Source organism: Neofelis nebulosa, chromosome X (genome assembly GCF_028018385.1).
Source record: "Neofelis nebulosa isolate mNeoNeb1 chromosome X, mNeoNeb1.pri, whole genome shotgun sequence".
NCBI lineage: Eukaryota > Metazoa > Chordata > Mammalia > Carnivora > Felidae > Neofelis > Neofelis nebulosa.
In genome coordinates this window covers 101,261,159-101,277,832 of record NC_080800.1, presented here as the reverse complement: position 1 = coordinate 101,277,832, position 16,674 = coordinate 101,261,159, and the positions used below count along the sequence as shown (strand labels likewise).

The 16,674-nt window shown below is 43.1% G+C and overlaps 1 protein-coding gene and 1 long non-coding RNA gene across 10 annotated transcripts in view; one reads left to right on the top strand and one right to left on the bottom strand.

Annotated features, from left to right (window-relative positions):
- The window catches only part of GRIA3 (glutamate ionotropic receptor AMPA type subunit 3), a 268,497-nt gene that overhangs the window by 94,175 nt on the left and 157,648 nt on the right, over nt 1-16,674 (bottom strand). For all 7 annotated transcript variants that reach the window (XR_009257263.1, XM_058714193.1, XM_058714191.1 and 4 more), the window contains one exon: nt 7,538-7,591. Coding sequence is in view for 6 of the 7 variants with exons in the window: in XM_058714193.1 (XP_058570176.1) it covers nt 7,538-7,591 (54 nt within the window). In the remaining variant the exon portion in view is untranslated. The remainder of the gene's footprint in view (nt 1-7,537; nt 7,592-16,674) is intronic.
- LOC131502940 (uncharacterized) overlaps nt 1-16,674 on the top strand; it is a 160,530-nt gene that overhangs the window by 85,960 nt on the left and 57,896 nt on the right. For all 3 annotated transcript variants that reach the window (XR_009257264.1, XR_009257265.1, XR_009257266.1), the window contains exon 2: nt 4,202-4,432. This is a non-coding gene — a long non-coding RNA (uncharacterized LOC131502940). The remainder of the gene's footprint in view (nt 1-4,201; nt 4,433-16,674) is intronic.

Genomic DNA, 16,674 nt, shown 5'->3' with positions numbered 1-16,674 from the left:
TTCCCTATGCATGACATGAACTTCCCCTGATTCTTCATATAACTGGATCTTTCTTACAATTTGGATCATTGTTTCAAAGTCACCTTTCCTTTTTTAAAAACATGTTTATTTATTCATTTTGGAGAGAGAGAGAGAGAGAGAGAGAGAGAGAGAGAGAGGGCATGCGTACATGAGCAGGGGAGGGGCAGAGAGAGAGGGCGAGACAGAATCCCCAGGAGGATCCATGCTGGCAGCGCAGAGCCTGACACGGGGCTCGATCCCATGGACCATGAGCTCACGACCTGAGCCGAAATCAAGAGTCGGACGCTTCACTGACTGAGCCACCCAGGTGCCCCCCAAGTCACCTTTCTGAAAGACCTTTTCTGGCCATGCTATGCAGAGTTTTGATTCTTGATACTCTGCCTTCTCTTCATTCCCTCTCCTACTACCTGTTATATCTCCAGGCTAATTATCATAAGCTGTACAAGTTTTGTCTGTGCATTATGACTACAAGGTTCTTAAGGACACTACCCTCTGTCCTCCTTGCAGGGGAGTGAACAGGGTATTGGGCATACAAGTGATACGGAGGAAGAAGAACTTACTATAGAGATCTTTAGAGCAGTATTGCCCGAAGTATATGTGGATTGGTGCTGGTCTGCTGTTTGTTGGCAGTCAGAGATGAAAAAAGGGAAGAACTAGAAAGCAAGCCTTTATAAACCTTTATAGCAGTTTGACAGGGTGATATTATGGCTATTAAATGTAACACTTATATTTTATCTATCTTGTTTTGTTTATTTCATGTTTTCAGTAATTTACTTTTTCGCACTTTTGTTGATCTGTGAAGATTTGGGGGAAAAAACTGGCCCTTCTTCACAGATAGTTTGAGAAGCACTGTTTTAGAGGACATGATCTGAGAGAGCTTGGGAAAGAAAACAGAATTCTTTCCATTTACCTTACTAGAACATTGGGTAGAGAGTGTCTTTCCTTGTTAATTTCAGGCAGGAAAAAAGAGAGAGAGAGAGAGAGAGAAGGAGAAAGGGATGGGTGATTACGGTTGGGGCATTTTTAGACAGGGAGAATGAGAGTCTCAAAGTTGGCAACTTTAAGTTGACAAGAGACTGTGGATTTCTAAATGCCCAGTAGGAAGTTGGACCCCGGCCCAGTCCCCAATTCCTCATTCCCTTGGTGCTTTGCTGTATCCTATCTCCATTTGGAGAAGAAAGTGAATCCTCTGCCACCAGAGAAGCTGTGTACCCAGGGGAGGTGACTGGGTTCCTGGCATTTGGGACCAGTGGGGATTTTTCCCTTGAATCCCACCTCCTCTGCCTGTCAAGCCAGGCTCCAGCCCAGTGAGTTCTGTGTTTACATGCCCCCTGCTGAGGTGTCATTGTATACAACATGTGGCTTTGAGCATTTGAATTTTTTTTTTTGTAGAACATAAAAATAGGAGAACAAAGGAAGGGAAAGAGTAGAGAACAAAACCAGAAAACCTGGAAGGGGAAGGGAGAAGAAGGGAACAGTTGTTATTGGCAAGCAAAACACATGACCCCCATCTCACTCAAACTTGTTTCCTCTCTAAACAAAGTGGCCCCTTCTCTGTTTCAGGTAACTTCCAGGGCTCAGTAAGCTGCAGAGTTCACTTCTTCAAGCTTAGGTTACAGCTGGTTGCCTCTTTTGGGTTCTGTTTTATGAATGGTGCTTTTGTTTGAGGAAAAATTTGAAAAAACCAGATGCAAGCTAGTACCCTTCACCCCCACCATTATTTCCTGGCATATTAATAATATGAATGGGGCAGATGGGAGGGAAAGAGAAAAAGAGGGAGCAAGAGCAAGAAGGGAGATGAGAGAGCAGGAGAGAAGGGAGAGAGAGCGAGAGAGAGAGAGAGAGAGAGAGAGAAGGACAAGGGATTGTGGCAGGAGAGAAGAGAGTGATGGACAGATAGAATTGGTGCCCGCTAAGATGCATTTCAAAATGGCCTTTGGACAAGTTTCAAACCCAGATGCACAAGGCTGTCCTTGGTTTTTAAGCCTTTTTGTCTGTAATCACTTTACTCTCATAAGTGTATAGTTTGTATTTCATTCATATGCATTTATATCTTTGCCAGTGTTCTTCCGTGACCTTTGTGGGGCTAGCCTTTTGTCTCACTGAGATGCTCCAGTGGGTCAAATGGGAGGAGCAAGGTGCTCTGTCAGGAGTCTGAACAACCCACGTTGGAGGCCTAGCTTGACAATGGATTAGCTCTGAGACTTTGGGCAAGTCATGTATTTTTTTCAGAGCCATTTTCCTGATGTCTAAAAGGTTTGGGGAGGTGAATAGTTCAGTCTCTCTTCATGGGAGGTCTGAGTAAATTTCGTAAGAAATCTATAGAAAATAGCTGGCACAGGGGCGCCTGGGTGGCTCAGTTGGTTAAGCGTCCGACTTCGGCTCAGGTCATGCTCTCACGGTCCGTGAGTTCGAGCCCCACGTCGGGCTCTGTGCTGACAGCTCAGAGCCTGGAGCCTGCTTCGGATTCTGTGTCTCCCTCTCTCTCTGACCCTCCCCCATTCATGCTCTGTCTCTCTCTGTCTCAAAAATAAATACACATTAAAAAAAAAAAAAAGAAAATAGCTGGCACAGCAGAGAAAAGTGTAAGATATGTTAGCTTCCTTCCCTTTGCTGCCCTAGCGCGATGACCTCCTTGATGGACTGCTCATGCGGTCCGGTGGCAGCTGACATGACCTAGCTTCCACCTGCAGGGTCAACAGCAGTCTCCCACTCTGGGGTCAGTCTTGACCTAGGCAGGGAAACTGCTGGATCTTCTAAAAGTGGTTAACTGGACAGCACTGAATGAGTCCACTATGGCTCATGTTCTTCCCTGGCACCTCAAATCTTGGGGTTTTTTTTTTTTTGGTCTTATTTTGGGGGCTGGGTGCTGAACATCTGTCGCTGGACCATCTCAACCCAGATCCAGTTCACTTTGTGTCAACTGCGAGTTGGTTTGGATTGATCCTTCAGATCCTCAGTCATGTTTAGAACTTAGGGAAAGGGTACTCATACCTTCTTGGCTTCTGCCCACCTGAAATGATTTTAAGTCTGCTTATGACTTTATACCCCTAACAGGGCTCTGGTTTTGTTCTCCCATTTGTATCCTAAGTGTTGTCCTAGCTGCTGTGCCTATACTCTTGCTCCTGGCCTTCTCCGGTCCCAACTGACCCTCCACGAGGGAAGAGATGTAGAGCCGGAAATGATCTTGGAGTGTTTCCCAAATTGTAGTCATTAATATACCACCTTTATGGTTGTTTGCCATATAGGGAGATCATCTGAGCCACAATTTACCTAATATTTTTCTTTACGTTGACTAAATTCTTTAACTTAAATATCTACTTTACCCTCATTCTAAGGAATGGTGTTTATAAAATCACAGACTTGAGATGGTAGTTGCCGTTCTGCAACACACATTTAGTATAAATTCAAAAGTAGTAATTTTAAGGAATTTTGCTATGTACTTTCTTATGTACACTAGCTTGTGTCTAAGTAACAACTTGAGGAAATAGTGATCTGGTCTACCTCTCCATTCTACAGATCAGGACACCTGCTTCCTAGCTCCGGGTCTAGTGCTTGTTTTCACTATGCCTGGGGTTGTTAGTCTGGGGTTCTGCACGCAGGGACTCGACTATCATTATTGACACATATGAAAAAATTAAATCACAATACACAACATGTCTGGCAATGCGGCGTCAAGGATCCTGATCCAGGGGCTCCGTCGGTTAAGCATCCGACTCTTAATTTCAGCTCAGGTCATGATCTCACGGTTTGTGGGATCAAGCCCCATGTGAAGCTCTGCACTGACAGTGAGGAGCCTGCTTGGGATTCTCTCTCTCCCTCCCCCCCATCTCTCTCTGCCCCTTCCCTGCTCTATCTCTCAAAATAAACATTTTTTTTTAAAAAAGGATCCTCATCAATACCTTGCCATGAAAGAGAGACAGGTTGCCTCACTGACAGATAGTATACATGCTGTTTACCTCTAGTACTAAAGCGGAAAAACATTACCGCCTTAGAGTCCTGGAAGAGAAGACAACAATTAATTATGGAACAATCTCTAAAAAATGGCATCAGCAGCTGATACAGAATTTGTAAGAGACTTTCCTGGTCTCTCCTCATTGGGATGTCCACTTCTGGGCCTGTGTGTCCACCGGGTCCCATCTCTGCCTGTGATTCTAATAGAATCTTTTGCTTCTTCCAGGGACTTCAACAAGCTAAAACTTTCTACAGCTTGTTTGTCTGCTCTGACACGTACACCCTGACCTGTGAAAGGCCTGCGTTGAAGCATTCATGGACTATCCATGGCTTCTCAGTTTAGGATTACCACTGGGGAAAGTCCACATAACAGCACAAAGAAGTCTTTGCCAGACAGTCGGAGTTCCATGGTAGAGGGCATACAGGGGCTCTGAGCGGGTGATTCCAGAAAGCTTAGGTAAGTGCTGTGACTGTTTTTGACTTTGCATTTGTAGAAGAAGGCAGTGGTCCTGCACTGTTGTTATACCAAGACCCAGATTAGACTTTGCTCCCCTGTGTATGTGTTCTCAGCTTTTATCCAGCTGGCTCATTTTGAAAGGAAGCATCTAAGCTCCACTTACCCTTTTTTGACCATCTAAGTAACTTCTAAATAGTCTTGGTGTGTGTGTGTGTGTGCACGCAAGTGTGTGTGCGTGTGCGTGCATGCACGTGTGTGTGTGTGTGTGTGTGTGTGTGTGTGTGTGTGTGTGTGTATCTGTCTGTCTGTCTTTGGTGGAGGTGTTTGGAGGTATTTTTATCTGCTTTAAAAAGCCTGGAAACCATGGTGGGATAATCTATCTCATTTTTATCAGAAACTAACAACAGTTCCCATCTCTATTGCCCATAGGCAATTTGCTATAGAGTACAGGGACTCATGGAAACATGGCTGAATTCAAATGAAAAGCAGGTCACTAGAGAAAATGGAGTGGCAGCTCCAAGTGTGGTGAGTGAGTTCATGTTTTCCCTAGGCAGACTGACATGACGCTATGTATTACATCCTTTCTGAAGGAAGACTTCACTTGTTCTCATAGTAGGCTTCCACCCGATGTCTCAGGATTCTGAGTCCTGGTTAGGCGTTCAGCTAACCATTCTTCTCCCCAACCTTGTCCTAATGATTCTCTCTTGCAGTTCTGTCACTCCATAGGCTTTCATTTCTGTCAGGTCTGGGTCTCAGGTTGAAACCAAAGCTCATCTGAAGGATTGTTGGTAGGAAACAGGGAGGCCTGGTTACAATTCTAGAATGGGGAAGGTCTTTACATATCATCTGGTCATTGATGTGCATGGCTCGGATCTCCCTTTAAGATGGAACCTGGCTCGAGGAGTTGAGTTAGCTGACAGCCTCCAGTTTCAGGATCTGCCTCAGCTTTCAGGAGGGAGGTATGTGCTTCCTGGGCAGCTGCCAGCCAGTGGCTGAGCAAGGCAGTGGTGCAGTGGCTCATGGGTTCGGGGCAGCACGGGGGTCTTGGCACTGGAGCTCCCGGTTGTGCTGGCCAAGACTTTCTCAGAACTGTACCGCCGTCTGAAGCTCTTCTCATCAACCTTCCTTCCTTTTCCTCTCCTTTGCTGAGATCGGAAGCTCTTCCTTCCCACTGGCGACCCTCTCCCTTTTATTTTGCACAGGCGTCACTCGCAGTAGAGGTCTTGCACTTCTAATTGTATCTTAGCATTTGCTTCCAAGGGACCCAACCCATACAGCAATGAACTCCCCACTCCTGTCTGAGTTTTACAGTAAAGGGAACTGAGGTCCCAAGGAGGTGGAAGTGACTTACCCAAGATCCCACAGCTAGTTAGTAGCAAAGTCAGTACGACAGCCCAAACCTTCTGACCTCTAGTTCAATGCTCTTTCCCAAACTTCAGCAGTCCACGCACCACAGCCACATATACAAAAGCCAGATTTTACTATGTGTGCATCCCCCATGCTCTTGTTTACATGACACATTTGACACATTAAGAAATTAATTCGTTTGTCGGTAAATTCCTACTTTAGCCCTGTATGAAACAACAATATCCATGAAATTTGGCTTTTGATGTGCCACTTTTATATTTTTCTAGCACATATCAAATAACACATGGCCATTATAATAAAAAAGTTTGTGTGTGCACTACTTAAACTCATCTCATATGCTGTCAGTGATGGGTGAACCCTGGCATGTATAAGGCCAGACAGAAGGAAAAGGGAGAGGGAGGGAGGGAGGGAGGGAGGGAGGCAGGAAGGAAGGAAGGAGAGCAAAATACTTATTGATGAGAAAGAAATGGTAAAATCCCATCAATAACTGCCTCAGGTGCCTTGCTGGGACATCTGTGTTTCCTGCCAGGCCCTGGCCTAACTTCCAATGAGTCAGCAAACAGCCTTTACTTATTGGATGCCCCAAAAAACAAATTGAATGCATTCACATGTAAATGAAGAATCAAGATTTCTCCTCCTAAAAGAGTCAATTCATTTGTCCCCCGAATGGTCTGAAGTGCTCTACTTTGAGCAATTTATTGGAGAAGGTGCACACTACATTTCAAGGCAGTAGCTCTAATCTTCCTCTTATAAAGTGTCTCAACGAACCCACTTCCTAAGAAAGAGGTTTAAGTAACATTTCCTTTCTCGTTTAAAAACTATTAATTATTAAAAACAAAATAAGATTTTTTCTTTGATTTAAGAAATCTAAGAGCATAATCATAATAATCTTTCACCTTTGTTGCTATTCTTTTGGTGTAAGAGCTTTATAATCATCATCATTCTGTTGTGCTGATGAAACAAAATCGGGGTGAGAACTCATGTTCTGTAATAATTTAATAGATTCTTAGTATCATAGTGATCATTTAACATTTCTCTTTCATTTCATGGAGATGGTATTATTCAGAACCTCTGCTAAACAGATATTACTGATTCAGAAGCCATTTTGTTAATTCCCAAACCAATTGTCTTTTTGGAGAAAGAACTATAAACTAACCTAATGAAATGGTAGCTTCTAGAATAGCACAAATTTTAAAGGCATGGGAAACCTGAAGGAAAAGATTCAAGTTGTGTCTTTTTAGAAGTATAAAGGGGGCTGTACGCTTTGACAGGCTCCCTTGATGTTCTGTTCAGACCTACTTCTGGCATCTGGTTTGAAAAGATCTGGTAGGGGTCTGCTTCTGGAAAGACAAATCCAGTACTGATGGACACATGTACTTGGGTTAATTGGGGAAAGAGTCTGCTTCCTGTGTCCCCTGTCTCTCGTGTTATATTTCAAACCTGGGTAAGATGGTTTACATTTCAAATCCAAATTGAATCTAAGAATAATTGGTGAGGAATCATGTCAAATTACTATGTTTTAAATGAGGAGAGACTATCAGCTTCACAGTTGAAACAGAGACAGCGTAATTGAAAGCAAGGCTATTGCATTCAGGGTTTGGTATTTACTGACTCATTTCTTCAAGTGTCTAGAGAACACGTTAGTTTCTTCATGTATTTCTTTTTTGGATGATCGCAGACGACACAAACTAAATAGAATATATTGCCTTGGGAAACAAAAACTCTGCTTGTTCTTACCAGGTTAGCAAGCATGTAGTGATAACCTCTTGAATGTTTTCCCAGGATCACAACCTGCAGAAGAAATAAGAAATCCTGTTTATTTAAGAAGGGCATTTTCAATTACCCAATCAATGGGAAATGCAGCAATCAATCAATGGGCTAGAGAAAATTGCTTTTAAGTGATCAACAAAGTGTCAGGTCTTTTACATACAGTAAAATCACAGTTAGCTGGAACAGAGTTCCTTCTGTACATTTCAATTTCAGGCAGAGAATACAGGAAGGATGGCTAATATTAAAGTTAAGAGTGCCAACGACGAGGGAGAAAAAGCTCTCTAAACTTCCAGGTCAGTTGCATCGTTGTCACTTAAAATAGATGGCAGAAGCGATGATGATCCTCCACCCATGAACTGGATTGTGTACTTAGCTGCTGAGACGGAAAATGGGCTGAACTTGGAATACAAATTAGAAAATAGAACGTACAGTCCATTTTTTTGTTGTTATCTGGAATGCTTAGGGAATAGAACACGCGAGGAATGGGGTTAATGGGATTTTCAGGTTAATCGAGGTTGCTTTCGCCTATTGAAACTTTTCGAAAATGCTTACCTTCCTTTTCCTGCCTAATGTGAAAGATTTGTGACCATTTGTCCAGCTTTTGGTACTGAATGTGATGCCTTACGGGAGTGGGGGTGGGGATTTCCCCTGAGAGGACATTTGGAGATGCCTGGGGGCATTTTTCGGAGTCACATCTGGAAGGGTATCTAGTGGGTAGAGGCCAGTGATGACGCTAAACATCCTACAGTGTGTGGCGCAACCCCCCAAAACAAAGAATTATCTGGTAAAAAAGATGTCAATAGGGCCGAGGTTGAGAAATCCTGCCTTGGGGTCATCATTCTTATGGTCATTTTCATGAGTAACGCTGTATTAATTCTAAGCCTTACAGTTTACCAAATGCATTTTTGTTCTTTCAAAATATATGAGTGGATTGAGTAATTTCCAACCGAATATATTGGCTGTCAGTCGGAAGTTTTTGACTAAATAGTTGACGTTAGCTTATTTCCAGATAGCTGAGATGAGCAAATTCTGGTTAATTGAGGATTTTATAAAATGTCATTTTATTAAGTACTGAGTATGTACAAAGTACTGTACCGAATACAGGGAGTGGGGACAAGGAGGGGGTGACACAGACGTGAAAGATACAACCAGAAGTGGAAAAAGGTTTTGTGCTAGGTCTGAAGCCGATACCACTTTACGAGCCCTCTTTAGGAAAAGCAATACAAAATTACGAACAGTAAGGCCTTGGAAAGAACCCATGCGGGTAAGGCACAATTAAGCTTATGGTTCGTGTGAAGTGCCATCGTGGACACAGGTATCAAAGGGTTTAAAAACAGCTTGGGAAGACAACGGAGCTGCATACATGTCAAACCCGAACTCTATGTGTCAAAGGCCACAATGATAGTCAACACAGCCGCCCTTCATCGAGTGCCTAGTATATGCCAGCCACTGTCCTGGGTGTTTTACATGTATTCAATCCCCAGAACAATTTAACAGATTGAATGTCATTAGTTTTATTTTACAGATGAGGAACCTCAGCTAGAGAGAGTTTAAGCAGCACGCCCAAGGCCACACAGCTCAGACCAGTAAAGCTGGAATTAGAACCTGGGTCTGTCTGCCTCTAGAACCCATATTTTTGGCGGTACATTACATGGTTCCTTAATATGTGTTAGTTGTCAAATAGCAATACTTGTTCTATGTTCTTGGAGAAGAGGAAGAAAACGTATCTAAGGTCTGCTGGGATGGATCAGGAAGGCTTCCTGGAGAAGATAAGTTTTACGCTGGCCCAGAGGAGTGGAACCACATGTATGTATGTTTGTTTGTTTAAAGTTTATTTATTTATTTTGAGAGAGAGAGAGAGAGAGAGAGAGAGAGGGAGAATCCCAAGCACAGAGCCCATGCTGTCAGCACAGAGCCTGCGCAGGGCTCGATCCCATAAACCATGAGATCAGGACCTGAGCCAAATCAAGAGTTGGACGCTTAACCGACGGAGATACCCACGCACCCGAGAACCACATATTTAAATATCATGCTGGCATTAGAAGCTCTCCATGCATTTCAAGGGCTGAGAGAGAAAGAGAGAGAGAGAGAGGGTGAGAGAGAGAGAGAGAGAGAGAGAGAGAAAGAGAGAGAGAGAGAGTGAGAGAGAGAGAAAGAGAAGGCTGTTTTCGATTAATTTAAAATATGAGCCACATTTCTGACTGATTATTTATGGAGGAAATGAAAGGTTAATGAATGTCTTGAGGAAGTGATTTCTCACGCTGCCATGACACAAAATGAGCTGTTAGGTATCTGCTGGGATGTATTCTTCAGTGTCCGCTTTTGAGAAACATCCTTACTAGTGACATTTGTTAACTTCTGATGGCAAGTTGGGGCCATACATTTGTTGAATTTTTAATTCACTGACAATCCTCAACATAATAAAATCAGAGGGTTTTGAATTCTGCCAGAAAAATGAGCAAGATTCCTAAGGACATCTAGCAGAGAGAGCTTAGGGCAATAAAGCAGCAAGCCCAAAGGAAATGGCGTCTTGGTCACCAGAGGAAGGGCTTAGTGTCCTTTTGAGAAGAGGGAAGGTGAGAGGGAGCCATAGCAGCATTGGTGTTGTGAGCAAAGCCCCGAATGAGAACCCAGGAGCCCGACCTTGTCACGTACTCACAGTTTGCTTGTGGACAAATCACTCAGCTTACCCCAGTCTCCATGTCCTTATCTGTCATCTGGGGCAATGAACCTGACCCTTCCTGTCTCAGCAGTGCAGTCAAGATCAAACTGAAGAACACGTACGGAAATGGTCAGGACGTGCCTCATGGAACCACGTGAGGTTAAACAACCGTGGGAGGGAGTCATTCCCTGACACGTTGTGTTTTGGGTTCAGAAAACCCTGAGGCTATTGGAATATCTGCCTTGGTCCCTGCCCAGAGGGTCCGTCCGAAAGAAAGTCACTTATTTGAAGATAGCTGTCTCACATCATCACCTTCGAAAGCTTAGCTTACGCTGTAAGAGATGGGAAAGTTATGTAAGGAGAGGAACCTTTTTGTGTCACAGCTGCCGCCTCGAAGGCCATAATTATTCCCTCACCCTTACTTTCAGTGCCTTCTTAACTCTTACTTGACACCCGGTTCTGAACAATCTTGGTTTTTCAGTTCACGGTGAATGAGAAGCTGTCAGTCAGAAGGGGTGTGTGGAGAGGGAGGGACTATTAGAAAGAGGTAGGTGAGCAGCAGAGGAAGCGACAGACTGGTTTAGAGGCGCAGCAGACAACATCGTATGGTGTGATCATGGATGTTCGTTGTGAATGCCTGAGTCATCGGGGTATGGTCCGTTGGCATTGGCAATTTCTGCTGAAAAAACCCACGATACATGTTGTGGGAGGTTGCCATCAGAAATGGTCAAAGTCCCAGTCCTTAAAAGGGTACACTCCACTCTCTCGAATTCTTACTTACACGAGGCAGCAGCGATCCTCCTGATGTGAGCTAAGTGAGGCCTTGCTGTGAAAAGTGTCAGGTTTTGCTCTCCGTCTTTCCCTTTTTTGAATTTTTGGTGCAGGGCTTGTGGGAGTGCGGGTGGGGTGGGAGGGTTGCGTGTGATAGCATGCACAAAAGAACTAGTTAATGGGAGTGATTCTTGTTCAGTTAGTCCTCAATCTTTATTCTTTCCCTCTGCTATAGACGAACAAGGCATACATTGTACCCTTAGTTATTTAATGACTCTGCTAACCAAGAGAATATTCAACTTGGCTTTTACAGTAATTATAATAGCTCGTTCTGAATTAGTTTCAGAACTTCAAGTATAAAAGCTGTCTTAATGGTCTACTTTGAAATTTAAGGAGGAACTTCCAAGTTCCCAAATCCATGAGCGGTATTCACTGTGCCTTTAGAAGATCTGTTGGAGATGATGGGTGGCTAGATATGATGGCGGATACGATAAATGTAATAAGGAGAAGCGCATGAAGTGTAGATAAAATTCATTGTCTTAAGGACAGTTATTTTTATCCTCACAAATAGGATCTGAAAGGAAATAATGCCACGATCCCATTTCGCCGAAACTTAAACCACAGTTTCATTTGCACATAAAAACAGCTCTCACATACTAACTCACTGAGTCGTGCATACAGCATTGCATTAAATTAGTTGTTAAAGCAGTCAGTGAATCATGGTCTACCTATTTGGGGGAAGTGTTCCCTTATTGACTCCCCCATCCACTTATCCAGGAAATTGGAGGCTGGGTTTCACCGAATAGTTAAAAATAATTCAGAAAATGTTCGGTTGGTTTTCTATGTAGGAGGCCATTTCTTTTCCAGTCTAATGCTCAATCTACACATTTTCATAATTTTAGAAATTTGAAATGAAATTGCTCCATAAGACTATTTGAGAAAGGCCCACACACCCTTTGGGAGCAGAAGCATCTGTTTTTCTATGCTCACATTAAAAAATATATATATATATGTGTGTGTGGAAAAGTGTCTATGATTTGTTCCCCTTAGATCCATCTGGTATGTAGACCTAAGTATCTCCATGTTTGGATTTTCTGCATCAGTGCCAAAAAAGGATCTATGTATAAAGATCGATCTTGCTTTGAGTACAGAACATGCCTTCCCACTCACCTTAATCTGCTCCTCTTTGATTTAGGTACCCTGAGAACATTTGGGGGGCTGGGGAGAGAAATGAGGGAGGTTTCCAGTTTTAATTCACCAGACTTACCTCTTGTACAGGTATTTTCTCTCTCAGGAACAAAACACACTCCTTGTGTTCGAAGGGAAAACATTTTTTTCAACATTCCCCCTCCCTTTCCTGCTTCCTCAGTTATAAAAAGATACTGTTGTCCTATGGCAACCTATCTAATTTCAGCTGTATTGGGAGTTAAATAGTGGTATGCTACAAAAAATCAGCCTTAGAATATGCCACACTGCCCAGAAGAAATCTTCCATCAGATATGATAAAAGGCGTTCATTTTCTTGAATGAAAACCCCAAGCTACTAAATTGCTTTAGTCTTAGTATACATATATCAGAAGTCAATTCCGTTAGAATTATTTTGTAATAATGTCAATCTGCACACACATGCTCTCCTCTAACGGAAGGACAGTGCTTCATGTTGCGGTCATCTGACTTGAATAAATGTGCTGGATTAGTGAGGCAGAGAAGAGCCAATCACCCATCCCAAAGTTAGCCCAATGGCGGTGGGGCTGGGGGTGGTGCTGATGGAGAAAGAGAGGCTAAAGCTTTTCATAAAGAAGGAAAATGGGAGTACAACCGAGAAATCTCATCAGTGTTTATGCTGTCTACTGGGGAAGCTTATGCAGAGAGAAGGCAATTGAATAAAGCATCAAATAACATGCTAGGATGTGAGGATTAGAGGGCAAGGATTTCACCAAAGAACACGTCTTTGGGAAGTTTCACTTCCCAGACGTTAATAGTGCATTCACTATGACTGAATGGAATATGTGGAAGATTTAATGCTGAACAGCAGGGCAGGCAAAGAGAATGTGCAAATGAGAGGCAATACATGGCCACAAGTGAGTCAAAGGAGCAACAGGTTATTCCTGCTCCTGTGGATAAGGGGCCATTTCAGTGCATGCTGACCTTGGTGGGAACACCTCACTGTGTTAACCCAAACACAGTATTTCTCAAATTTCGTTCCTTCACAGACTTCCTTCCATTTGTGTCCTATCCACATACCACAATACTATTATTTACTTAATATTTACCTTCATAGCTACGCCTTTTCTTAAATTTAGCCGTGTCTAAAGCCTTAATATCCATGAAACTACATACAAGAAAATAAACACAGCTGTATAAAAATAAAATATATTTATCGAGACCTCACTGAAAATCCTACAGTATACCACAAAGGGCGGTGGGAAATACTGCCTTAAAGCCTTGTCATGTCTTTAGGGAAGAGAATGTAGATCATGTCTCCCTGTCCTGATAAAATAAGGTTAATTTGCCCTACGGTTCAAACATGGAGCATCCTTATCTACTTTCAAAGTTTCATGAGTTTTGTAAGAGAGCATGATGGGCAGTGTTTTGGGGGTAACAAATAATGCCTGGGACTGGGTACAAGTGACAAATCTGGAAACTTACAAAAACATTTCTCAAGTCAATTTACATGTACTGCCTCACGTGCGGGAAGTCCAGCAGCTTTGATGGGTTAGAGTCCTTTGTCATGGGGTCAGTAACTAATATTCAAACACTGGGACCTTTCCACCAGAACTTCCTGTAAAATGATGTATTTCCAAACACTGTGACTTTTCCTGGAGTACATCATCTGGAAGACCTTTCACAGTACCCTATTTATATTTGGAAATATTCTAGATGTTTCTTCAGGTAGAGGTAGGGTGATTCTAACTAGTATTTAACCTAGAATAATACAGCAAAAAGGACCTTAGTTTCTCTTCAACATAGCCATATGTATGACTTTTGTAGTCTCTCTGCATTTGTATTGGGTACCCTTCCAAATTATTTTAAACAATACATTTTTTTATTAAAAATTTAAAAAAATGTTTATTTATTTTTGAGAGAGAGACGGAGCACGAGTAGAGGAAGGGCAGAGAGAGAGAGGGAAACACAGAATCCAAAGCAGGCTCCAGGCTCTGAGCTGTCAGCGCAGAGCCTGACGCGGGGCTCAAACTCCTGAACCGGGAGATCACGACCTGGGCTGAAGTCGGACGCTTAACCGACTGAGCCACCCAGGTGCCTCTAAACAATACATTTTTAAACAACAGTTTTCTTCATGTATTCTTTGATGAAATTTACTGTCCATTATTTTATGCTCACACTTACAACTTGGGCTTTCATATTTACAACTTTATTCTAAATATCAAATGGTATCTTTTTTTTCTTTTCTCTGTAGATTTTGTAAAATAGTTTGGGCCCAAAGCACTATAATCCTGAATGTCTAAGACCTACTTGAAGGACTATACAGGTGGTGAGCAGAGGGCTTGAGAATGCCAGTGGACTCGTTCCTTGTATTTTTTCTTCATTACTTGGATTAAAAAGAAAAAAAAAAAAAGGAATGGCAACATGTGGCATACAGCCAAGCAGTTGCTCAAATATGTGTTGTTTCCAACCACAACCATGACTACAACCACGACCACGACCATGACCACGACCACGACCACGACCACGACCACCTGGGGCTAGGTGGAGTAGTGTAGGACTTACTTCATTCACCAACGAGTCACCCTCTCCCACCTTTAGGTATCAATCAGGATCAACAACTCTAGTATCACACCTAAAATGACACCTTACGGTGTTTATACTTCTCTTTATAGATGTGATCTCAATCACCCTTGAAGCTTGGAACAAATTGGTATTTATTAATGGTGATGTACTAGAAAGAGCCAGATGGTTCTGGATTCAAATCCTGCCATCTACTCGTTAGCTCCATTACAGTGTGCAAAACTGAACCTTGGATGGTCGGGTAGAGTATTGGAAACGCAGGGTCAGCCCGGAATGATGGAGCCTCCATGTTGGGAGGGGAGAGAAGGGAACGTTTGGTGTGGGGATATGGAGAATGAGATGTCCTCCTTACAACCCCCTGAGGGCTCCTCTGTGGATGTATCTTCTGTTTGTGCAATGCTTCCAGCATTCAACATCCTCGTCTGTGAGATTTTCTGATTGCTGAAGGAAGTGAGTGGACAAGTTTATATTTTCAAATAAAAGTAAATTATCTCTTAGAAACCCAGTATATTCTGGGGCCTTTGTTTTCTTAGGATAGTTGCTTACTTGGCAAGTTTCTCCCTCTTCTAAGACCCATGTCACTGAAGTGTCTGTCAATTTCGAAATGGATGACAAATGATAGAGGCTTAGGTCATGGTAGGCCAAACAGAATTCTCCTAATTTGCAAATGTTCTGTTTGGTTTTTCACTCTTTTTTTTTGTTTGTTTGTTTAAGTTTATTTGGTTTGAGAGAGAGCATGTGCCACTGGGGGAGGGACAGAGAGAGAGGGAAAGAGAGAGAATCCCAAGCAGGTTCTGCACTATCGGTGAGGAGCCTAATGTCGGGCTTGAACTCATGAGCCATGAGATCATGACCTGAGCTGAAATCCAGAGTAGGACACTCACCCACCTGAGCCACCCGGGCGCCCTGGTCTTTCACTCTTGCTATTTGCATTCAGCATTATGTTCCCCACTCTGATAGCTTATCCACCTTTGTGGTCCCACTGACATGACGACAGTTCAAGCACTCTAGGCAGAATTACAGACTTTCAGCCCAAAACAGGGCTCCTGAAAGCTGATTATTAAATATTCAGGAATTTCGTGAGCCAGTTTTTAAACCACTGGTAGCTTGAAATCGGCCATGGTAGTAGTATTTACATGCTAGAAATCATCCAACACTACAAATCAAGGCTTTTCCCCCTTGAGAGCCAGTTTACTCAGAAGGAATATGGATCAAGGTCCCTAGTGGATGGAAGAGCTGCCTCTCTTCACATTTCATTCACCTCTTCTTTTTATTATTTTTTTAAATGTTTAGTTTTGAGAGAGAGAGAGAGAGAGAGCTCGCGCACACACGCGCAAGTGGGGAGGGGCAGAGAGAGCGGAACAGAGGATCCAAAGCAGGCTCTGTGCTGACAACAGAGAGCCCGACACAGGGCCCGAATTCACGAGCCGTGAGATCACGACCTGGTCTGAAGTCAGACGCTTAACCCAGACGCCCCACTCGCCTCTTCTTCTAATGAACATTTGTTGAGTGCCTGCTCTGTGCCAATCCTGGGGGGAGGCAGACACTGGGGAGACAGAGGTCACCAAAACCTGGTCCCTGGCCTAGAGGATCTCAACACCAGAGTAGGAAAAACTGCCCAGTTGACAGACGATTACAACCCAGTGGGAGAAACACGAGAGCAGAAATATGTACGTGGTACAAGTGAGGGGAGAATGATGAACTCATAACCCACTTGAGATAGAAAGTACTTTGTCTCCAACTAAAGACCTAAAGAATTTTTTCCCGTGGTTTTTATAAGTGGGGACCTGACAAACAGGTGACTTAAAGGGAATGCTATTTTGAAAACGGAGAGATGTATTTCAGAGGGCCATTTCTCTTGATTTCAGGAGAGCCTTGCTGTTTTCCAGTGCTTACCCACTAGAGGAAAGATTTTTATTTGGACC